General features: G+C 42.9%; 1 protein-coding gene and 1 long non-coding RNA gene across 16 annotated transcripts in view; both read left to right on the top strand.

Moving 5' to 3' along the window:
• Positions 1–15,149, top strand: part of LOC139552352 (glutamate receptor ionotropic, NMDA 1) — a 30,289-nt gene extending 15,140 nt beyond the window's left edge. For 4 of the 15 annotated variants that reach the window (XM_071363993.1, XM_071363998.1, XM_071363996.1 and 1 more), the window contains 12 exons: positions 273–437; positions 579–697; positions 1,065–1,177; positions 1,431–1,579; positions 1,846–2,003; positions 2,514–2,675; positions 2,943–3,052; positions 3,415–3,560; positions 3,862–3,918; positions 7,723–7,749; positions 8,539–8,652; positions 11,975–15,149. In XM_071363993.1, coding sequence (XP_071220094.1) covers positions 273–437; positions 579–697; positions 1,065–1,177; positions 1,431–1,579; positions 1,846–2,003; positions 2,514–2,675; positions 2,943–3,052; positions 3,415–3,560; positions 3,862–3,918; positions 7,723–7,749; positions 8,539–8,652; positions 11,975–12,043 — 1,389 coding nt within the window. In that variant the 3' untranslated portion in view covers positions 12,044–15,149. The remainder of the gene's footprint in view (positions 1–272; positions 438–578; positions 698–1,064; positions 1,178–1,430; positions 1,580–1,845; positions 2,004–2,513; positions 2,676–2,942; positions 3,053–3,414; positions 3,561–3,861; positions 3,919–7,722; positions 7,750–8,538; positions 8,653–11,974) is intronic. The other 11 variants (XM_071364000.1, XM_071363999.1, XM_071364008.1 and 8 more) reach the window with 6 other exon arrangements.
• Positions 15,150–20,500: 5,351 nt separating this feature from the next.
• On the top strand, positions 20,501–23,328 carry LOC139552351 (uncharacterized). The gene is made up of 2 exons (XR_011670420.1): positions 20,501–20,616; positions 21,691–23,328. It is a non-coding gene; the product is annotated as an uncharacterized lncRNA (long non-coding RNA).
• The last annotated feature ends 2,262 nt before the right edge of the window (positions 23,329–25,590 follow it).

Raw genomic sequence — 25,590 nt, 5'->3', positions numbered from 1 at the left:
GCTGATCTGTCAGGATGTATTGAACAAGCAAGATGGGCTGAATGGAGCTTCTCGGGAGAGCCAACCTCAGTTACCAGATCCCTGAGCCAGAGAATACCATTTAGACGATACTGCTCATTTTCATTTGGGTTAAAGGCACACAGGTTTTCGCCTTTAGCTACTCACCAGAGTCAAGAGAGGGCTTACTTGTTGTTTCTGATATAGGACACTTCATTCTGAAATTCATTGTCAGGTTGGGTTGGTTATTAACCCTTTACATTCATCTACCACAGGTGAACAACAGCAACAAGAAAGAGTGGAATGGCATGATGGGAGAGCTACTGGGGGGTCTGGCAGATATGATCGTTGCCCCGCTGACAATAAACAACGAACGAGCCCAGTACATCGAATTCTCCAAACCTTTTAAGTACCAAGGCCTAACCATCCTCGTTAAAAAGGTATGTCCCTGAATTCCTCCCATAATCTATGAGACAAATTGAAAGTTCATACAGACTATACCTGATTTAGTCCTCATTGCAGATGGGATGGTTGTAGACTGCAAGTGGTCTGTGAATGACTGTCGGTGCTGTGTGTTACAGGAAATCCCTCGCAGTACATTGGACTCGTTCATGCAGCCGTTTCAGAGCACACTGTGGCTGCTGGTGGGTCTTTCGGTGCATGTGGTGGCGGTGATGCTTTACCTACTAGACCGGTTCAGGTACAAGGGGATGCATGTGTCCGTCTGTCTATATGTGTGTATATGTGTGTGTGTATGGGTGCCTGCGTGTGTACGTGTGGGTGCATTCGTGCACTCGTGTTTTTGTGTGTGTGTGTGACATACTCTACTTCTGCTTATGCTCCAGACCTCTCCAGATGCTTCACAGTGGATGAGGGGACAGAGGTGAAGACTGGCTCCAATCATTCCACTGCTCTGCTCATCTGGCCTTCTCTTTCTGTTTTCTTTCTGTGCTCTAGCTCGCTCTTATGTAGCCACTTACACAGACTTCCTCCCTGTCTGGTGTTGCCAGGGTTTTCTCCTCTGTCTTCTCGTGTATGTCTCACTTCACACCCTGCTCTCTCTCTAGCCCGTTTGGGAGGTTTAAAGTAAACAGTGAAGAAGAAGAAGAAGACGCCCTCACCTTGTCGTCAGCCATGTGGTTCTCCTGGGGAGTGTTGCTTAACTCCGGTATTGGAGAAGGTAGGAGAATACTATCACTAAATAACTCCTAAAGATCAGTACAGTTGTTAGTATACTAGCTAGTTAGTGTACTATTTCTGCAAATACTACAGGTATACTGATCAGTTTGTGATACTGATATTAACTGTAGAAATATTAGTGTTGCATGTCGATAAATAATGTCATATTTGGGAGATGCTGCAATATATTGAGCCACATTTGATGTCCCATAGAGTGAACATAATGTAACGTTTTATGGGCTTTTCTTATCCAGGCGCGCCGCGCAGCTTCTCAGCGAGAATCTTGGGCATGGTGTGGGCCGGCTTTGCCATGATCATAGTGGCATCGTATACTGCCAACCTGGCTGCCTTCCTGGTGCTGGACCGGCCTGAGGAGCGCATCACCGGCATCAACGACCCGAGGGTGGGCATCAAGAAGTAGTCCTGCTTTAAATACATACAGAGAATCTTTGAGTACACCTCCACCTCGATAACTTGTGGATAGTAGGTTACATACTACCACAAATGTACATGTTTAGCGAGGTGCGAAAATTATTGGTGGTGAAAATGCTGTAAAGTAAGTGGTTGTGTAGCTTCAAAAGTTTTCATTTTTACAGAGTTCCAGAATTGGTCAAATGTATGTGAATGCTGAATGTAATGTTCCCTCCAACCCTTCCTATCCTTCAACAGCTGAGGAACCCATCAGACAAGTTCATCTATGCCACAGTGAAGCAGAGCTCTGTGGACATCTACTTCCGGCGGCAGGTGGAGCTTAGCACCATGTACCGCCACATGGAGAAGCACAACTACGAGAGTGCCGCTGAGGCTATCCAGGCCGTGCGCGACAAGTGAGTCCTGGCCGGGCTGGCCTGGCCTGGGCGTGTCGGCCGGAGCTGGTCAGATAGTCAGGTTAGGGAGAGAGAGAGAGGGTCAGTCAGTCAGACCTGGGGGTTCTGGACCTCTGGAACAGTGAGACCCAGCAGGTCTTACTGCAGTGCTCCTTCTGGTCCAGGCCCATCATCCAGCCAAGACAGATCCAGGCTCAGACTTAGAACAGGGCTGCATGAACTGTGTCAGTAGCACTGACACCAGTCTATAGTTGAGCTAACGTTGAGTTGAGGAGCACCCTTTTTCAGGTTTTATCCAAGACGAGCTTCTTTGAGGTGGGGAATCCAATGGGGGACGCGCCGTCGTCCGTCCGGCATTGGATTTCATTTTTCAAGCGGCGGTAGACATGGCTGGTAACGCTGACTCACACGCTTTGTGTGGCCAAAGGGGAGCCATAAATGTGTGTTGTGACAATCACTGTACTGTTGCACTGTAACCCCCTCCTCCCCCCTGCCTCCCTCCGCCAACAGCAAGCTGCATGCTTTCATCTGGGACTCTGCGGTGCTGGAGTTTGAAGCCTCGCAGAAGTGCGACCTGGTGACCACGGGAGAGCTGTTTTTCCGTTCGGGCTTTGGCATAGGCATGCGCAAGGACAGCCCCTGGAAACAGAATGTGTCCCTGGCCATTCTCAGGTCTGTCCCAGCCCAAGCAGCATTGTGTGTATGTTGTTGTTTTTATTTTCCTTTTTTAACCATCCGACACACTGCTGTGTCAGCTCTCTTCTCTCTCTGTATCTTCTCATTCCTGCCCTTTGTCTGTCTGTTAGTCTGTCTGTCAGTCAGTCTGTGTTTGTTTGTGTCGTCTGTGTTAGTGACATTCTGGGATTTATCTTCTGGAGTGTATGGCTTGGCTTTTTGTTAACTGTCTTACCTCTCTGCCCACTCCCCCCACCCCTGCAGTTCCCATGAGAATGGCTTCATGGAAGATCTAGATAAAACCTGGGTGAGATACCAGGAGTGTGACTCACGGAGCAATGCCCCAGCCACACTCACCTTTGAGAACATGGCAGGTAGGGTTCCTCTTTTGGGTTTTGAGAAACCTAAAAGTGATTGGACAAAAACTACAGTGGTAAGGTACTGTAGCCTTTTTTTTTTGTCCAATACTTTTTTTTTCATTGTTACGTGAAGTGTGTACTGTTAAAGTCATTTGTTGTGGGTTACTGTAGTTCTAGTTGTTATAGTTGTGATCCTAATATAAACTTGCAAGGTTTGCAGCGGACGGCGTGAAGTGGAAGCAGGTCGACGAAAGGACAGCAACCGTTGACCTATTAGACTAGATTCACACAGACACAGTCATGGTCAGTGGGTTGCGGCTGAGTGTCAGACGGCGACTCACCACCCATCCCTGTGTCTGTCTGTCTCTGTCTGACAGGAGTGTTCATGCTGGTGGCTGGAGGCATAGCAGCAGGGATCTTCCTCATCTTTATTGAGATCGCCTACAAGCGGCACAAAGACGCCCGCAGGAAGCAGATGCAGCTGGCCTTTGCGGCCGTCAACGTCTGGAGGAAGAACCTGCAGGTATGGCATCTCTTTCCCCCCGTAAGCACTGGCACCCGGGGGGGGGAGGGCAGAGATGGGCTGAGACACGCCCAGCATAGCCCTTCCTGCAGGTTCCTCCAATACAGGTGTACGACCAATCTTTTTTTTTGTCACTATTAGCATCCTGTCTGACCTTGTTGCCAACTGGTGACAGTCACTCACGGATTGCTGTGTCATAATCAGTGATGAAGGTGTTCCCAAGGCATTACCATGAGCCACCGTGGGTCCATCCTCCAGTCCCTTAGACCAATGGCCCCTATGTCTCCTCTCTGTGCTGCAGGACAGTAAGGAGGCCTCTGGAAGCCAAGCTGTGGGCGCATCGATGACCCCATCGTTAGTATGTAACATAGACAACAAACATTTCCACCCCACGTCACCCTTCGCTTTTCGAATAAGAGTTAAGCTAAAATAAAAGTAGCTCTAACATGAGAACATTTGAAACTAAAATATGCATTCCACGTTCATGGCATGAGCCAGTTAAGCCTTAACGCTTACTTTAGCACGTATGCAACGCAAGAACACAATTAGCTGCGCAAAATGGCCCTTCTGCGTACTTGCGTTGTAAAAATATGCAAAAGTGTGCAGCCCAAAATGTATAATGCATTGCAACTACGCAGAACGGCCATTTTGCGTAGCTAATTGCGTTGTTGCATTGCATACCTGCATAGGATATAAATTTGACTTTGTATGCTGCTGCTATAACGCTTTTAGGCTTTGTAAGGTCAGATGATGAGGACATGCAGGGGAATAAGGTAATCGATGAAAGTCATTTAAATAAGGAGAATCTCACATAACTATGAGATTCATAGATAAATCTCATGCTTTTTAACAGCTGCAACAGTGTGTTGTTACACTGTCATTTCTGACCCCGACTCTCCTATGCTTGACCTCTATACTTGTCCAGTATTTACATCACTCCATCCCCCAGTATCCCCACCCCCTACAGTGTTTATGGACCCTAAACATGAGAGTCCTCTTAGAGAAAGCCTGCGTGTCAGTGACTTATTTCAGAACGGTGGTCACCTAAAGATAATCAGGCAAAAACCATTCCAGCTACAGCTGAGTTATGCGCTCGAGCCTCAGTCTGTCTAGTCACTGAAGAACATGATTTGCCCTTAACTCCAATATCTTCCGCTATGAAGCGTTGGTGGCCCCCCCAACTCCCTCATTCGCCTTTCCTTGGCATCATCCCGCCCCACCCCTACCTCCCCCACCCCCCACCATTCGCTGACCTACCATCCTCAGCAGGAGGAGCGTGGTGTGGGGGTACATGGGAGGGAGGTGATGGGGGCACACGAGCTGAGACGGGCAGTGGACACTGTGAGCCTGTGATGTGGCTCTGGCAGCCAGCCTGCCCCCATGCTGGCTCTTTGTTAAGCACTCACAAAAGGTCAGTGGTGCACCGGTTGTATTGACAGCAGGGCTGGAGGAAGGTACGGTAAGATCACAGTCTCCAGTGTGTGTCAGCAAATCAATGTCCTTCCGAGACTGTCTGTCATCTACCTTACTACCAGATGTAACTGTTGTCAATGTCTTCATGTCTGTGTACATGTATAGGCACATACAGTAGACAAATGCATGCAGGCGCCCGCTGAGAAAGGAAAAGGTCTGTGTAATATCTGTGTTAAAGACAAGGTTATATTGACACAGTTTATGAATCATTTCAGCACTACTGAACAAAGATGGCTTCATCCATGCAAATCGTACACAGCATTATTCTCAATAGGGCCTAGAGCTAATATGGGGTTCACATGCTTTAAACAAATGACAGTTTTCTGCTCTTATTCCTTAACTGGGGCGAGCAGAAGCGAGCAACTCATTGAATCTAATACAGAATGAAATGAACATTATTCAAATTATCACCACGTCTCTCGATGCCATCAATGTGATTACTTACAGATGAAGTATAATTCATACAGTATTTCACACTATTCAGTATACACTATTATCATAACAACAGGGTTCGGTGACAGTTTATGTGAACTTTTCCTTTCTCTGTGGGTATTTCCAGCTAGGTGTCCAGCATCATTTTTACTACTTGTGTGTTTGTATGTTTATATTTTTGTTTGTTTTTATACGACTGTGCATAATGCAACATGTTTGTACATCTACGCCTTCCAACACAGGTACCTCCAGAGGATGTGCAATTCTGAATAACCTGTTTGAGTCCTTCTTATCGTTCACTATGTTGCTGCTCTGAACTGCTTACTCCTTAGTATCTTCTCCAGTAACTAACCAACCCATTCCAGCTAGGGATAAATTCCATTTGGAATTTCAATTCACTTCCTGAATTGATTCAACTGAATTATAATTTACCCCAACTCTCACCACCTTTGTTTGCTTGTATCTACTGAAAAAGCACTGTGAACTGAATCTGTCCCCCTCCCTAGTTTAAGAGAAGCTACGGTATCTAGCCGTTAGTTTTCTCTGTTGTAGCAGGTCTTATTCAGAAGTGCACTGCCTAAAGGTGGAGGAGATATTAGGAGTGAGATCAACGAAATGTCAACGAGAACTAATGCACTCTAGTGGCTGTTGTTTCCTATTGGAGACAGGAAGCCGCGGCACATGCGTCCAGTGGGATGCTTCCTCCATTGGACCAGCATGCTTTGCATGACCGGAACTTTGAAAACACAGCACTTCACAAGCGGTCGGTGTCGATTGATGTCACGTGAGACCTGGATATTCTACGCTGAAAAGTACAACAAGAAAAAACAATTTTGACGAGAAGCGGAAAAATACAAAAGAATAGAAAAAAACAATGCTTTGAGTTGCTTGGGCAATGAGCATTCTTTTTTCAATCTAAATGTCTCTATGCCTCATCTTTACCTCATTGATGGAGTTTTAACATGAGGTGACTTTGACCATTGACTAATGTCTAGATGTCATCTTCCAACAGGAAATCCATTTTATTTACTTTTTCTCACCCGTGACTTGTCCATCATTCCTCAGCCAATCAGCTCCACCCATCTTCCTCACCACCCAATAGAACATCACCTCTTAATGCTGTGGCATTAAGAGAATGGGGATGGTTTGGGTGGTGATGGGTGGCTCAAACAGAGGCCCAGTCATGTGATCTGATGACAGGGGATGTTCTGTGGGTCCAGTGCTGGCCTGGGTTGACTGTCATGCTTTATGTTTTGTGTCTCCTTCTCTACCCCTTCCCTTACCGTCCCTGCCAAACTCTTCCCATCCTTCCATACCCCTTTCTGCATGTTCTCAGATGAAATTCACACCACACTGCCCCCCAAGTGCCTTCTCAACTCCTAACTTACCTTACTCTCTAAATCTCTTACCCATCCACTCATAGGGCCTCCCCATTCCCTATGACTAATTCACCTTACTCTACATCTCTTACCATTTATCTAGGCCTAGGACCTCCCTAACTTCTACTCTCTACATCTCTTACCATTTATCTAGGCCTAGGACCTCCCTAACTCCTACTCTCTACATCTCTTACCATTTATCTAGGCCTAGGACCTCCCTAACTCCTACTCTCTACATCTCTTACCATTTATCTAGGCCTAGGGCCTCCCTAAGTCCTACTCTCTACATCTCTTACCATTTATCTAGGCCTAGGACCTCCCTAACTCCTACTCTCTACATCTCTTACCATTTCACCTAGCTAACCATCCCCATCCAGACCTCACAACAACTTGGCCAAAACCTCTCATGCCGCCTATCACCAAAACCTTCCCACACCCCCTACCTAACCAGCTCGCCAAAATCTCTCATATTTCTCAATTCCACCCCCAATCCCTGCTCTAACTCTAGTTAGTAGTATACTGTATATAGTACATATATTATTCCATATACTACCACCCCAACACCATCTATTTCACTCCCTAGGGAATTTCCATTATACCCAGCCACAGGTATAATGACTCAAGGAGCTTAAATTATATACTATTATCTGTTGTTGTTTATCTTATGTTGGTATGCATTTTAGTGGCTCCCCTGCCTTATAGAGCACCTTTTTATGACTGCTTGGCTTGCGATGTGGTTGTTTCCTTTGCTAGCTTTTCTACTGGCTCGTTTGGTTCCCTTGGCTTTGCTTCTGGATCTTAAAGTAATAACTATCTAATAGCAAGAAGATGGATGTTTATTTATTTTTCTTTTCTCCCCCCCTCCTCCCCCCATGCAGCCCTCTTCCTCTCTAGAGACTCAGGATGTAAGAATACCTTAATATGAGCTTTTGCACATGAACACTGCCACGTAGCTATATAGGACTGAGAGTAGCTGTGGGGCACTTTGATGGCATGAGGGAGGGAAGAAACACAGTTGATGTGTGAACATGTTGTAAGGATATGGTTAAACATGGGTTTGGGAAGATGTTTGAACCTCCAATGAATACAGTTGATTCTGTTGACTGTAACATTTCATAGTCATAGTATACTGCCCATTTAGTTGTTCCTCAGTCCCGGCTAATGTTTATTTTCTCCCTGAAAGGTTGTGTGTCTTGGGGTGAAGGTAGGGTGGAAGTGATTATTTGATGTGTGGGTGTGTGTGTGGGTAGGAGTGAGTGTGTGAGTAGGATGTGGTAGATGATTAAAGCAGCATATCACAGGTATAACCTACACATGCTCCTCAAACTATTCCAATGCATTTCTAGGGGCATGGGGGTGTTTGGATGTGTCAATGCTTGGCTAGGAATTTTCCATCATGTCCAGTCCCACTATGATGAAATGGCTGCTAGTGTAAAAACATTCTTATGGGATGGGCCAGACTACAGTCCCAGACAGTCCCACCACTAAAAGAGGTGCAAAACTCCTGTTGCCTCCAATATCCAATGGAGACAACTTTGTGTCAGGAAACTCACTCTCATACCACTTAAGACAGTGAAATGGAAGAGGGAGGGAGGGTGTGGAGAGAGGGTGAGTGGGTGAATGGGTGAGACTGAGACCAAGGTATCACTCCACCCCAAGAATATGAATAATTGTTCTACATATATTTATTTTAGGATAGGAAAAGTGGTAGAGCAGAGCCCCCCGACCCCAAAAAGAAAGCCTCTTTTAGGTCCATCAGTACCTCCCTGGCCTCCAGCATCAAGAGACGTAGGTCATCCAAAGACACGGTAAGGAGATGAAGAAGGGAACAACATCTTCCCTTACTCTTCCTACTCTTCTCTCTCTTTTTCTCTACCTCTGTCTCCTCTTCTCTCTCAATCTCCCTCTTTTTCCTCTGTCTTTTCTACCGCCATTCCCATCTCTTAATTGTGAGAGAGACCCATTTCTCTCACCCATCCTACATGGCTCAGCAGCCATGGCCACGTGTCTGTCAGTCCACCATCGATCAGCCATCCAACCAGATGCCATTTGTAAGCCGATGCCCCCTACAGGATGCTAGGCAGCAGTGCAGGGCAGAGCAGGGCAGGGACTGGAGCTGGTGTGCTGGCAGTGGGGAGAGCAAATGCAGGTCCAGGCTGGGCTGGCTTCATGGGATTAGTGGGTGTAGTACTGGAAGAGAGGGCAATGCAGCAGTCTGTCTTGCTTGTTTGGGCTGCTCTTCCTCCCTGCCAATGATCTGGATGTGGTTTTGACCAATTTGTCTCTTGGCGACTTTGTAGTGTGTGTATGTGTGTGTATTTGTGTTAGTCTCCTGTTTCTTTGATTGCCTGATCCTGTTCAATCCATCTTTTATACACTTAAATCCTGCACTTCCGTTTTGTTTGTTTGTTGGTTTTGATTTCAAAGCATGTGCCAACGTTATGCCATTTGCCAAAGTCAGTCAACCGTTCTGAAAACAAACTAACATATTTTTTTTTACCAACAGACCATCTATTTCAGGATTTTCTTCATGGAGTTATATTATTAGATCTACTGTCTACTTTTGATTTGTCATGTTTACTTTGTGATGTTTGCAATCATATTGTCTGACAAAAGGATTTTCTGTGTCAATTTTGCATGCCTTTTAGGGTCTATTTCTAGGTTGTTAACGCAGGTGGTTCTATTGTGTCTTCCTCTGTTTGCCGTCTTTCTTGGCTTAAGATTCTTTGAAACATCACGCTTCTATTGTGTCCGCAGCTTAGACCCACTATAAAAAGAACTCAAGCCTTATTCACCTCTCTTTCTATTGGAGCCTTGCTGCAGCACAATAAGAGTGTGATGCTCTCTCATTTTCTCCACAGTCCAGTTGGAAGGGCCTGCTCTTTGCTGGTGGGGAGGCTCCTCCACAGTGGTCTGACAATCCAGTGAACAGCAATGTTCTCTGTCCTGCTGTTCACCCTAACATAGCTGGCTGATGACCAAAATCTGAGTTAACCAGCTATGCTCAATCCGGATTTAGCTGAGAGTTTCACAGTAGATATCAAAGCTTTCTGGTTTTTCTTAATTACGTATTGGCCATATCGAACATGGAAAAAAGGTCTCTGTTGGTCTGTCTTTGTTTGATTTTCTCTTTTTTTCTTGATCTTATATCTATTGTCTCTGACATTTAGAGTGATGTTATTCCTTTGATCCAAATCAAAACTACAAATCTGCCATCCGCCACCTACTATCACCTGGAGGTGTTTCTATAGAATTGGTCAACTATTGGAGTGGAGAAGATGGAATGACTGTTGCTGTTGTGGGAGGTTTGGGATGGTGGTTTGGGAGTTATCGTGCTCTTACACAAATCTATGGTGAAAAAGAGAAACCACACAAGTTACAACAAGATTATAACCAAATATGTACCATCCTCAATCTTTGACCATTATTTTGATTTTATATAAGTGTTCTTCTTTTATATTAATGGTTATCAATGGACTTTTGAGTGTCAGTGTCCCTCACCCACATGCCACACTGCTCCTCTCTCCCTCTACAAGCATGTGAATTACTGTTATTGTTGTCAGTAGTAGTACTAGCAGTAATACTAGTAGTTGAGGTAGATGTAGTAGTATCAGTAAGATATATTATTTTAGTACTAGTAATTGTAGTAATACAGAAGTCATTGTGGTAGTGGCCATACTGTAAGTATTGACATATTGAAGGGTCTCTCTTTTGCTGGTCCACCTTCGGCTAGTAAGGGGGTGCTCTAAGTGATACCACTAACAGCAGGCCCCTGAAGTAGGCCCACGTGGACGTCTAAACAGAGGTTGTAGCCCTGTGATGATGCAATGTTTAGATCTAAGTGTTAAGTCTTTTGTAATTATTAGTCAAACATCTGTGTTTTTTTTATATCTGTAATACCCTATGATGATGTTGACCCTTGACTTAGCATGGTAGTTGCATCATAACTTATAAAACGCAATATGGGTCAATGCTTGAAGAAAAACATCAATACAGCTTAAAATGAGACAATCATCAACATCTAAAATAATAATAATAATTTGCGGATTTGCGAAATTGACACACAAAATAGATTTCATCAGGAATTTAAAAAATTATTTTTGTGAAGATAGAATGGATGGAGGTACACGGTGGATTATGATTGGCTTGTACTGAAGTGACCCTGTTCATCAAGCCATTTTCTTTAAGTCTTTTCACAGTGTGAAAAGATGATGTTAATCAGGTTTTTCCAACTTTTACACTGTAAATCGGAATCAATGGCAAAGTAAGTTGGATTTCGATTTGACATGTTGTAAACAACGCTGATGAAAACAGTATGTCTTGTAGACAGCATGATTCAGCACAGTGGTATGGTACAAAAACACTCCCTATATTTTGCAAGATCAGTTCATGTCCATATTTGCAATGTATAAGGAACAATCCACAGCAATTGCAGTGGTTAGTGATATTGCTACTGCGTCAATTGCTAAAGGAACCATCCTTACCATTGTCAAGTATGTTCCCTGACATTAAGCCCAAGGCAGATTACACAATCAATGGCACTAAATTACGCAATCCCAAAGTCACAGTTGCCATAGTAACTGAGCCCCTGCATGGAGCTGGGTATGTTGCTACCCAGCACTGTAGATACCCATTAAAATCAACAACTCTGCTCCTCTGGAGGAGCACAGTGAAATATGGCCTGGAAGTAAGAGTCCAACTGCACAGCACTTTGAACCAGCCGAGAGGCTCAATCATAATTCATATTTTTCTCTCAGCTTAGCTGTGGAAAATAAAACAATGTCTGCATACAAATGAGTGGTCTTATTTTTTGGCTGATTCAACTGTGTTCTACGCTCTGGGCCTTACCTCCACACCACTGTAGTAATATGATAACCCTCCTCAGACAGAGCAACCAACACATGTATTCCCATGGTTGTATTGTACTAATCTGAGAAACCCACAATGAAACCAAAATGTTTCCACCTTTCCTAACTACACTGCCTTTGGGGGGTTATAAAACACCTCTGCTTCGACGATTTCGACTGAAATGGAGCAGAGATGTTCTCTTCTATATCAGAGTTCTGTTTAGGGCTTTTGTAGGGGACTGACCGTGGCTCAGTTTTTCTCATGTTCTCTCCATCTCTGCAGCAGTACCCACCCACCGACATCACGGGCCAGCTCAACTTGTCCGACCCGTCTGTCAGCACGGTGGTGTGAGAGGGACAGAAGGAGAGAGAAACATTCACTCCTTGGAGAGAGAGAGAGATGGTGGGTGGACAAAGAGAGGCTTCCCCCAGCTCGCTGCATTGTTGGATCCATCACTGCTGAAGCTTTTTGTTCTATTGGCTTTACAGTGGAGCCATGGAGATAACCCTACATTGGAGGAAGGACTGATCTGATCATGGCACTTGTTACAGCTGGATCTAGCCTGGCATTAGTCAGCTCTAGGGTTCTGAGCTTACTTACACATACTGTTTTTTCTGTTTTCTCTAGTCATGCACAATTTATGCTTAAAACAGTCCTATCTTTGCCTAATTTTACTTACTACAGTGCAGACATTGTGATGTTGGATATAACTACTATTTAATATATCTACATTATCAATGTTGCTGTTTAAAAAGTCCTGTTCAGTTATATGACTCAAGTAGAAAAACAAGTTGACTTAAGTACTGTACATATCATTTAACTTACAAGGAGTGACTGTAACACACATTATTATTTCACAGTATAAAAAGGTACACTGCTGGATATCAACGTTTAAGAAATACCTGTCTTTTAACTCCACATATTTAAATAAAATGTTAGATATGTCTTTGATAAGTTGGACATGTTTTAATAGTGAGAACATAAACTTCTGTGCCAATATAATATTTTGAAGCAACAATACTAGAGATGGAAGCATGCATGTATTGTAAATGCATACCCACTGGGCACAGACATCAACGTCAACGTTCAACGTCTAGTTTGAACTTACATTTTGTTGAGTTTTCAACTAACGTAAATTTAACGTAAAATCTACAAAACATTTCACCATGTCATTGGATATAGATAAACATTTGGGTGAAAAAAAGACAGTGCCCTTACGTTGATGACTTTTTACAAATCCAATCAGTTTTCCACATTGATTCAACGTCATCGCATAGATTTTTGGCATTGAAATGACATGGAAATAACGTTGATCTAACCAGTTTTTGCCCAATGGGTAGATGCAAATGAGTATTTATTTATTTAATTATTTGTCCCCATGGTGTTAATACTGATACTGCTATTCTAATCACGCACAGTTTTCTGAGATACAAAAATTATGATCTTTGTTTAGATTTTATTCTTTGCCCCTAAATAATTAATTTAATAACTGTCCAGACAGTATTATCCTTTAGCACCCCTTGAAAACGTTCTGCCTGTGACGTAATGTTCACATTTACCTGTATTTGGTCCAATGAGGTCCTTACACCTTTGGTATTGAGAAAGTGGCAATACGTTATATTCTTATTTGAAGGGGATTTTCAGTCACTAATCTAGTCGAAACTATAGGAAATGTGTTATTTGTTATCACTCTCTGAAAGTACACTATCAATGTTTCTTAATCCTGGTCATTGGGACCCAAATGGGTGCACATTTTTGTTTTTGCCCTAGCACTACACACCTGATTCTACTAATCAAAGGTTTGATAATTAGTTGACTAGTAGAATCAGGTATGTAATGCTAGGGCAAAATCTAAAATGCCCACCCATTGGTCGTATTGCCCTGCTCAGATGTTGCTGACACATGTGAGATCTTACACAGCCTGGATAGGTATTTTACATATTAGCTTACCACATCATATGTAATAGCAATCTGGTACCAGACTCCACAGTCGATGACATGGCACGCAACCATTGGTTGATGCAAGCAATGTCTGGGAAGGGGAACATGACCTTAGTTATCGGCCATATTTTTGGGAACACCCTCTCCCTTGCTTTCATTAGTCTTTCTCATCTCCAGTTTCAAGGGGTTGCATCAAAGGGCCAGGTTTTTCACCCAACCAGCACTTAGTATTTCATGCAAAAACCTGCCTGTGCACAACAGTCTATCTTCCATTTGCACTTTGATATGTCTTACATGGAAGGAACCCAAGTGAATTGATAATTCAGCTTAACTTGCAGTCTTTGTGCTGTGAGGTTGTGTACATATCTTGGTTAGTTGCGAAAACGGGCCGTTTCCCAGGCTCTGGAGTTGAGAAACAACTGTGGCATGTTGAAAGAAAGACTATTGTACAGTTCTGGCATGGCACTGCAGAGCACTTTAAAGGGATACTTCGGGATTTTGGTAATGAGGCCCTTTATATACTTCACCAGAGTTATCTACTTTGCCAACTCATGGATACCATTTTTATGTCTCTAGTATGAAGCAAGTTAGACAGTTTCGCAAGTCAATGCTAATAAACGTTAGCGCTGTGACTGGAAGTCTATGGGTATCTTCTAGTGTGCTAGCAGATACCCATAGACTTCCAGTCATTGCACTAACACTAGTTAGCAATTACGCTACCGGTAGTTAGCAACTTCCTTCAAACTGCACGCAGAGAAATACACATTTTATCCACGAGTTCATCTGACTGGGGAAGTAGATAAAGGGCCTCATTGCCGAAATTCCGAAGTATCCCTTTAACCTGAGGGCTTCCCCATACTGTTCCCATCAACAAGGCTGATTGAGATATTATTATGCATTCAGCAGGCAAGTACATACAAATGTATATGAATAGTAGTAGAAAAAGGCTCACAACAGAGATTATGGTCTAATTGTTATAATATGAGTATCTCATACAAACACACATTTTTTTATTTGTTTGGTGGCCAAGTTTTTTATGAAACATGTAGATTGTAGTACTTCATCTGGAGAAAAAACACATATTTGTCTATTTAAAGCACTAAAACAGCATTTAGTTTCTGAATGTGAAATTTGATCATTTAAAAAGTTACTTCTGGTCATGTTCTCATTCTGGCCTATGCATGCTTATGTGTGTTTAGCAGTATTGTTTTTTGGTTCTTGAATGCCTATTGATTATTGACCATGCAGATTTTGTTTCGTTTTCTGAAACGCATACTATGAATGCAATGTAAATAGAATATTGCACTTGTCGTAATACTGCTGAAGAGAATGTCATTTTCACACACACACACACACACAATCACCCTCAATGACAAACACACACACACATGCACTGTACCCATTTTTAAGTTTTATCTCCTCAATTATAAAGATGATCTAGAAAATGATTTTCAATCAAATAATATTGTTTGTATAGATGCACTTGTAAATAAAATGTACCTATTGCCAAATGTAATTAGAGATGCGTTAATTTATGCACATATACAGCGTAGCCTACACACATTGCAATCTAGCTTGGGACACATCATCTGAAGTCTGTATTGGTTGGACTCCCTGAGTTGTGCATCATTCTGGCTGGTGGCGATGGAAAATAATCTTACCACAATATAGCCGGCAACAAGGCATATGTACCAGTAAATGCCAAAATAAAGGAAACACCAACATGAAGTGTCTTAATAGGGCGTTGGGCCACCACGAGCCAGAACAGCTTCAATGAACCTTGGCATAGATTCTACAAGTGTCTGGAACTATTGGAACTACAAGTGTCTGGAACTATTGGATGTGACACCATTCGTCCATGTGAAATTCCATCATTTGGTGTTTTGTTTATGCTGGTGGCACCGCTCCAGAATCTCCCATAAGCGTTCAATTGGGTTGAGATGTGGTGACTGAGAAGGCCATGGCATGTGGTTTACATAGTTTTCATGCTCATCAAACCATTCAGTGACCACTTGTACCCTGTGGATGGGGGCATTGTCCTCCCACGGGGGCACAGCCATGGTAGCTGAAATAATGGCCTCCCCAGCATTTTTATAAATGACACTAAGCATGGGCAGAACTGAAAAAGCATGTGCGAGCAAGGAGGCCTACAACCTGACTCAGTTACACCAGCTCTGTCAGGAGGAATGGGCCAAAATTCACCCAACTTATTGTGGGAAGCTTGTGAAAGGCTACCTGAAACGTTTGACCCAAGTCAAACAATTTAAAGGCAATGCTACCAAATACTAATTGAGTGCATGTAAACTTCTGACCCACTGGGAATGTGATGAAAGAAATAAAAGCTGAAATACATCATTCTCTCTACTATTATTCTGACATTTCACATTCTTAAAATAAAGTGGTGATCCTAACTGACCTAAGACCGGGATTTTTTACGAGGATTAAATATCAGGAATTGTGAAAAACTGAGTTTAAATGAATGAACTTTGCTAGCTTTCACCAGTTGATGTACCGTTAGAGAGAGCTGGCCAAAACTAGGTAGGGATTATTTTTGCCTCATTCACAAAAGACCTGAATCAAACGATGAAACCAAACGATTGAAGACCTATAATTCTGACCTTTCTTTTGTGCAATGTGAGTTTTTATTAGAGTCAGGATAGCAATGTAATGTTATTGATTTGTCAGTTTCCCTAGCTAATTGCCTACTTTTAACACTAACACAGTAATAAACAGCTCTACAGGCTTCACCGTCAGTACACAATACTATGATCATCATGTCTTAATAGGATCAGATGGTGACATGTGTCCCAGTAAGGGTCAGACAGCCAGTCTACAGAGCTCAGGTGACTTTTGCAGTATACTAACAATAACAATATCAGTGAATGATACAAAGTTCCATCTTGAGTTGATGGTTGGACCTACAGTAGCTACAGGACAGCATATTACAGTCTGGGATCTGGGAATAATGGTCATTTTAATTACTGAACCATTGATTATATTCTTGGAAAATATAATGTATAAATGTTCACCAAGTAAATCTTTGTCATGCCTCATCTTAGGAGGATCAGATGGTGACGGGTCTCAGCAGGTTTAAGCAGCCAGGGAAGTCCAATCTGTGATGGAGCAGAGGTGAATTTTTGCAGATACAACACTTTATTATCTTTGTGCAGCAACACTGGACAACCCAGATGGTTCAAAGATTTAAACTATTGTATAGCAGTCTGAAAAACCTCCAAAGTTGATTTCAAACTGTAACAAGGGTTGATAGAGGCTTTTCCCGATGACACAAATCATGTAAAACAAACATGTGAGGAACACCTGGTAGAAGCTATTGATGATGAATGGATACAGATATGTTTGAATGCCCAGTCCTGTTCATATAAATCTCAGACACACAGGGCGTTCGGAAAGTATTCAGATCCCTTGACTTTTTCCACATTATGTTACATTACAGCCTTGTTCTAAGATTTATATAATACTTTTTTTCCCCTCATCAATCTACACACAACACCCCGTAATGACTTACCGAAAACAGGTTTTTAGATTGTTTTGCAAATGTATTAAAAATGCAAAGCAGAAATACCTTATTTACATACGTTTTCAGACCCTATGCTATGAGACTCGAAATTGAGCTCAGGTACATCCTTTTTCCACTGATCATCCTTGAGATGTTTCTACAACTTGATTGGAGTCCACCTGTGCTAAATTCAATTGATTCAATATGATTTGGAAAGGCACACACCTGTCTATATAAGTTCCCACAGTTGACAACGCAAAAACCAAACCATGAGGTCGAAGGAATTGTGCGTACAACAGGATTGTGTCGAGGCACAGATCTGGGGAAGGGTACCAAAATATTTCTGCAGCATTGAAGGTCCCCAACAACACAGTGGCCTCCATCATTCCTAAATGGAAGAAGTTTGGAACCACCAAGACTTTTAATAAAGCTGGCTGCCCGGCCAAACTGAGCAATTGGGGGAGAAGGGCCTTGGTCAGGGAGGTGACCAAGAACCCGATGGTCACTCTGACGGAGCTCCAGAGTTCCTCTGTGGAGATGGGAGAACCTTCCAGATCGACAACCATCTCTGCATCACTCCACCAATCAGGCCAGACGGAAGCTACTCCTCAGTAAAAGGCACATGACAGCCCGCTTGGAGTTTGCCAAAAGGCACCTAAAGGACTCTCAACCCATGAGAAACAAGATTTTCTGGTCTGATGAAACCAAAATTGAACTATTTGACCTGAATGCCACGTGTCACATCTGGAGGAAACCTGACACCATCCCTATGGTGAAGCATGGTGGTGTCAATATCATACTGTGGGGATGTTTTTCAGCGGCAAGGACTGGGAGACTAGTCAGGATCGAGGGAAAGATGAAAAGAGTAAAGAACAGAGAGATCCTTGATGAAAACCTGCTCTAGAGCGCTCCTGGACCTCAGACTAGGGCGAAGGTTCACCTTCCAACAGAACATCGACCCTAAGCACACAGCCAAGAGAACGCAGGAATGGCTTCGGGACAAGTCTCTGAATGTCCTTGAGTGGCCCAGCCAGAGCCCGGACTTGAACCCAATCCAACATCTCTGGAGAGGCCAGAAAATAGCTGTGCAGCGACAATCCCCATCCAACCTGACAGAGCCTGAGAGGATCTCCAGAGAAGAATGGGAGAAACTCCCCAAATACAGGTGTGCCAAGCATTTAGTGTTATACCCAAGAAGACTTGAGGCTGTAATCACTGCCAAAGGTGCTTCAACAAAGTACTCAGTAAAGGGTCTGAATACTTATGTAAATGTGATATTTCTAAACCATTTCTAAAAACGTTTTTTTACTTTGTCATTATTGGGTATTGTGTGTAGATTGATGGGGGGGGGGACAATTTAATACATTTTAAAATAAGGCTGTAACGTAACAAAATGTGGAAAAAGTCAAGGGATCTGTACTCAGAAACTGCCTCTGGAAGCAACATCAAGACACGAACTGTTCGTCGGGAGCTTCATGAAATGGGTTTCCATGGCCGAGCAGCACCACACAAGCCTAAGATCACCATGCGCAATGCCACGCTCCGCCTGGAGTGGTGTAAAGCTCGCCGTCATTGGACTCTGGAGCAGTGGAAACGTTATCTGGAGTGATGAATCGCGCTTCACCATCTGACAGTCCGATGGACAAATCTGGGTTTGGCGGATGCCAGGAGAACGCTACCTGCCAAAATGCATAGTGCCAGCTATAAAGTTTGGTGGAGGAGGAATAATGGTCTGGGATTGTTTTTCATGGTTCGGGCTAGGCCCTTTAGTTCTAGTGAAAGGAAATCTTAACACTACAGCATACAATGACATTCTAGATGATTCTGTGCTTCCAACTTTGTGGCAACAGTTTGGGGAAGGCCCTTTCCTGTTTCAGCATGACAATGCCCCCATGCACAAAGCAAGGTTCATAAAGAAATGGTTTGTTGAGATCGGTGTGGAAGAACTTGACTGGCCTGCACAGAGCTCTGAGCTCAACCCCATCAAACACCTTTGGGATGAATTGGAATGCCGACTTTGAGCCAGGCCTAATTGCCCAACATCAGTGCCCAACCTCACTAATGCTCTTGTGGCTGAATGGAAGCAAGTCCCCGCAGCAATGATCCAACATCTGGTAGAAAGCCTTCCCAGCATGGAGGATGTGCTGTTTCTCTGTGTTCATTTACATGTGTAGTTGTATGTGTTTTTTTATTGTTGTTTTTTAAACTTTTGTTTCTAAACATTTCCCTTGGGAATAGAGAAAAAAAAATGTGGGGAAAATGTGTTTTGGGAGAGAGTTTAGGTATTGACTAGACTGGTGGGGGTTGGGTGTGCAGGTGGCTTAGGCTAGCTGGGTGGTCTGGCAGAAATTTTATATAGAGGATGTCTTAAGAAATGTGTTTGATTTGTTAGGCTATTGGTTAAAGCTGCAACACAATAATGATTATTGAATGACGTTTTATCTAGTTCAGTCTTATCAATCACTTAAAAACATATTTAACAATGATCTCTTACCTAGCTTGATGACTGAGTGCATTCTTTCTTAATTTTAGTTGTTCTAAATAGAGAGGGCTAGAAGGGCCATGGGTTATATTGGATTGTGTAGAAATGCAGGAAATTTGCCAGACCCCTCGCAAATTTATGTCCCCCCCACTTCTAAAACCAAAGTTGGGCCCCTTATATTAAGGTATTTTAATGTTGCGTGAACCCCATCCAAACCGCACACGGGCAAGCTAAATCAAGCTCGTTCGTTTTCAGTGGCTGGAGGTGGGTTCAGTGTTGCCAGCTCCTTAGTAAGGAAAGTAGCTATTGGCTGTCCTAAAAGTCACTAGAAGTCGCTAAATGTTGTCATAACCTAATTTGCATAATCGGCTGTGATGGACGCTGTAGGAGAGAGGAATAACGTCGTGGGAGGGACAAAAAGTGAGTGAAAAACACCCTAAATATGTTTAGAACTACAAATGAACTTTCTTCTGTCGATTCTTGTTTTTTTTTATGTCACAATTAAAACCCACCTCCTCTATGACCCAAAAGAGACACTCTGACGGAGCTAGTTAGTTTTATATATATATATATATATTTTTTTTTTTCTTAATTTGGTTTGGTTTTTTAACCTTATCATCCACTTGGGAGCCTACAGTAAAACATGAACATTTTTAACCATAACATTTTTTTGTATACAATCTACATTAACAATCTAAATGGACCAAAAAGAGACAATAGAAGAAAAAAAAGGCAATGGCAATGTGAGAAAATTATGGTAGCTAGTCTGGCCCTAGTTCAGGTAAAAAAAAATGTTTTAAATGTAAACCAGGGCGCGACCAGCCAGCGGCGGCTTCCCGCATGCGCGATTCATTTGCAATCTGGACGCGGAAGAGTGAACTTCTCCTGCTCTGACTGTAGCTGAGAGGGACTGCTGTGCGTGGACTGGGCCGCCTGTGAGTGCTTTGGGACCTGGGTGGCAGCACCCGCTGCTCGTTGAGTAGAGTAAGAACGATACGTGCCTTCACGTCTCCAAAAGTCTCCAATAAGACCAGAAAAAGTCGCTAGATTTGTCGCTAGTCGCTTTTTTGAAAATGTGTCGCTAGAGGGGTCTGAATACTCGCTAAATATAGCGACAAAGTCGCTAAGTTGGCAACACTGGGTTTCCACTAGTTACCATAGCCACAAAGCTGTGTCATTCTACTTCAATATTGACTATATTGTAAAAATTCATGAAAACATACATTTGCTTCATGGTCTTCATTTAAGGTTAGGGTTAGGCATAAGGTTGGCAGTGTGGTTGAGGTTAGGTTTAAAATCAGTTTTTAAGAAGAAATTGTAGAAATAGGCGGGGTTTATAATTTTGTGAATGTGGTAACTAGTGACGACCCCGGAGGTGGGGGCTAGGACAGCAGGACGTTCTCGCGCCTGCTCATCAGGTAGAAGATTTCCAATTGGGTGTGGCTTACGTATTTTTTTTTTTTTTTTTTACTGTTGTTGTTTCTTCAGAGGTGATAGGGGTCGTGAATCGTTTTTGAAGGTAGGTATATGGAACTATTTTATAGAGAAATATACCTATACGTGTTAAAACCGTCCGCACCTGTTTGGAGCTGAACCTCATCTGAGTTCTGGAGTTTGTAAGATAAGAAGCTCGACGAACTCAGCGCTTTTACTTTTCAGTAAAATATGTAGACGGCAATTTACAATATTCACCCGCAGGGTTGTGTGCCGTTCCTGTACAGACTACTTCTCTTGTATTTAAACAGTAACAAATTGCAACAACAAACATGTGCCAATATTTAGCCCATATCCGTTTGATGACTTACTGTGTAGAATAATCATTTACAGAATATGGGTATGTAAGGCCTAACTGAAGACTACTTCACTGCTGAATCTACTGTACTAGTTGACATCAACACCCACAGATTCAGCCTTGAGACTGCATAGCCAGACACTTTTTGATGTCTGGGTTTAAAAAAAATGACAGTACAAACTGATGTCATAATGCCAAATTCTAGTAAAAGTAGGCCTACAGTATCAATAAGAAGTAGTATGACACTACCATTGTCTTTTGTCCAGTTTGCCTTAAAGTTCTCAAGTGAGATCTATACAAGGGTCAGGATGGCCGAGACCGAGCCATGGATCAGGGCTGGAGGTCCAATGGAAGCCCCTGTCCATCGCCTCCCTGTCTCATGGATCAAACAATGGCTGTGGCATCCTCCAACCTCCAGACCCAAGGTTGAAGACCTGGAGAGGCATTATGCAGGACTGTTAGAAGACAGCACTACCAGTCCCTCCAGTTGCTGCTCTCGCCAGCGCATCCTCCTGGCCATCCTCATCATGGTGGCCCTGACAGTCATGGCACTGCTGCTACTGTGGAACTACCAGTGCATCATGGTGTGGCACCTCTGCCAGGAAGAGCACTCTGGCTTCCCTAAGATGATGGGAGGGGGTATAGGACTGGCACGTTGGGGGAGAGACTAGGGCTTTGTGCAGGTTTAGGGAGTGATAATGCGAAAGCACATTAACCCTATCCAAACATATACACTAGCTAGCTCATTTTTGTCCTGATTTTGTGTTTGTTTTTCTGCTTGGATTCTATGGTGCCATACATTTTGCACAATGTTAGTTTTTGCATATAAGTTATGAACAGGTGCCAGGTTTTTCAGTTACTGTCAGATTTTTGTTTGTTTTAAACTCAGGTTCAGAAATAAACAAAGCCAAAAGTATGTGGACAGCTCATTCCAAAATCATGGGCATTTAATATGGTGTTGGTCCTCCACTCTTCTGGGAAGGAAACTAGATGTTAGAACATTGCTGCAGGGACTTGCTTCCATTCAGCCACGAGCATTAGTGAGGTCGGGCACTGATGTTGTGCGATTAGGCCTGACTCGTAGTCTGCGTTCCGATTCATCCCAAAGGTGTTCAATTGGGTTTGAAGACACGGCTCTGCTGGCCAGTCAAGTTCTTCCACACCGATCTCGAAAAACCATTTCTGTATGGACCTCGCTTTGTGCACAGGGGCATTGTCATGCTGAAACAGTAATGGGCCTTCCCCAAACTGTTGCCACAAAGTTGGAAGCGCAGAATCGTCTAGAATGCCGTATGCTGTTGCATTAAGATTTCCCTTTACTGGAACTAAGGGGCTTAGCCCGAACCATGAAAAACCGCCCCATACCATTATTTCTCCTCCACTAAACTTTACAGCACTATGCACTCGGCCATCCCGTTCTGTGAGCTTGTGTGGCTTACAACTTCGCGGCTGAGCCATTGTTGCTCCTAGAAGTTTCCACTTCAAAATAACAGCACTTAGAGTTGACCGGGGCAGCTCTAGCAGGGCAGAAATTTGACAAACTGGCTTGTTGGAAAGGTGCATCCTATGACGGTGCCACATTGAAAGTCACTGAGCTCTTCAGTATGGGCCAATCTACTGCCAATGTTTGTCTATGGAGAGTGCATGGAGGTCTGCTCAATTTAATAGAACTGTCAGCAACGGATGTGGGTGAAATAGCTGAATCCACTAATTTGAAGGGGTGTCCACATACTATTGTATAAAACAACACACTTTCAATGGTCTATTTTTGCCATGTTGTGTATTACTCAAGCTGGAGTATATAAGCTCTTATGTTCTTATTTCTTTTGTGAATATTAGAGGATGATTTTATATTTTGTAAGTGTTCCTACACTAGAAATAAAGATACTTGTTTGTCATATTAAGCTCGACGTAAGTTTGCCAACCTACTATAGTTTATTGTATTTACCACAAGGGGGAGTTATTGTCCATAAATAAAACATCAAGTCCCAGCTCTCAGATGTTTCAAGGGGCAGCACTAACTGTTGTTTTGCATGTCTTTTGGGGTTGAAGGTGGTCTCACTGATTTTCCTGCTAATTTAAACCAAGGGTTGGATAAAAAAAGACAGTGTGGGTCTCAAATGGACTGTGTGTCTACATTGTGATGCCTCTGTGTGGTCAAGCATGGGGGGAAATGTGTGTGTGATTATGTGAATGTGGTTTTCACTTGGGTGGTATCGGGTGTAATCATTACGCAGATTTTAGCAACATTTTTCGTCTGTTGCAAAACCTTTTGCAACAATCTTTTTATTCCAAACGGAAAATGTTTTGTAATGAAAACAAGAGTTTCTATTGGACAAATTCATGTAGCTCCTTCGTCATTTCATTCCATTTGGTTGGTTCTTAAACGGTAAACGGTTTCCATTGCAAGACGTAACGAATACATCCCAGGCCTTTTGCATGCAACAGTGTTCCTGTCATGAGTGAGTCTTGTGGAACACAGTCCATTCTGACCTTTAGATTCTGGTGTCCCAGGGCCCTGTCTGGTTTGAGGAAATTACCATTTGTCCCTTGGCATTGGCTGTTTAGCCATGTGTGTCTTTAAGGATTAAAGGTATGTTGAACGGACACAGGTCCTTGTTAAGGACCGGTAGTTGTGCCATTCTTCAGGGGATCAATCACAGATTTTCCACTGGAGGCAATGAGGCATGAGCCCAAGGGATGGAGGGGAAGTAGACACATCGGAAGGCTATTAAAGAACATTCTGAAAGTGGACAATAGGACAATCCCTGTTTATGTCATCAAAATTGTTTTGCGACTATCATACTATCTTGTATGGTGTCTTTTTGTCGTTCAAAAAGGTGTGGGAAAATTAAAACATGGTCATTATTGCACTTGTTGTGGAATGAAGTTGCCATGTAGGCCTAGTTTATAATGCCAACCATCATTTTTCCAACACTGGTGCAATGCTGTACTAGCCCACCATCTTTATTGTCCCCGGCGATGACAACTGGGAGGGGACTGTGGATCTGTCCCCGTATGTTTGTTTGTATGTTCTTTCTTACAGTAGTCACACGATAACTCAGACAGCACTGGCCCGATTTGAACAAAACTTGGGCGAATGATGCGTCTTGCCATAGAGATCCAGTATTTACAAAAGTACACTGATTGGGCAGATGGTGGCGCTATAACAAGATATTGAAAATGCAAAGTTTGAAACGTCAAGCCCCTCACCCTGTTTGACCTAAAGTAATGAAATTTGGTACATGGGTCCCTCTCAGAAGGAACAAATGAGCCTCAGGGACCCATAAGGTCTGCCATGATGGATTTTCTGTCATTTTCAATTTCGTGAAAAATACTTTACGCAACTCTTCAGGCAGCAAATTACCGATTTGCATGAAACTTGATATGTGGCATCTATGGACAAAGGTGTCTCAATGCAATATTTTCCAGACTAGTGCTTAAAACAACATTCAGCCATGGCAATACAGCCACACCAGCCCACATCACCGTGTGTCTGTCTGACACTCTGTTTTTCTGTCTTTGTTCCTCTGTTGTCACTCTGTCTGTGTCTGTCTGTCACTCCTAAGTGTTAATTGCTATTACATATAGAGCCAACAAATTAAGGAACTGGCAGTACATCTGTGTCTCTCTGTTTTCTTCATACACTGCACTCACCTCTGAGCTGTGTCTGCTAAGCCAAGCATCCTTCCCCACAGCACTGAGACCAGAGGATCACACTGCCTGTGCTGGGTCCAGCAACAACCTAGTTGTGAATGAATGAACAAATTTATTAGATAAAGAAGAAAGATTATTGAACTTTTTTTTTTTACATTGTAGAATAATAGGGAAGACATCAAAACTATGAAATAACACATGGAATCATGTAACCAAAAAAGTGTTAAACAAATCAAAATATATTTTATATTTGAGATTCTTGAAAGTAGCGACCCATTGCCTTGATGACAGCTTTGCACACTCTTTTTATTCTCTCAACCAGCTTCATGAGGTAGTCACCTGGAATGCATTTCAATTAACAGGTGTGCCTTGTTAAAAGTTCATGTGGAATTTATTTTCTTAATGCGTTAGTAGTGTTGTGACAAGGTATTGTTGGTATTAGTGATGCACCGATATGACATTTTTGCCCAATACCGATATCCCATTTTTTCTTTGCCAAAAAATAAATG

Source organism: Salvelinus alpinus, chromosome 24, assembly GCF_045679555.1.
Source record: "Salvelinus alpinus chromosome 24, SLU_Salpinus.1, whole genome shotgun sequence".
NCBI lineage: Eukaryota > Metazoa > Chordata > Actinopteri > Salmoniformes > Salmonidae > Salvelinus > Salvelinus alpinus.
This window is presented reverse-complemented; position numbering and strand designations above follow the sequence as displayed.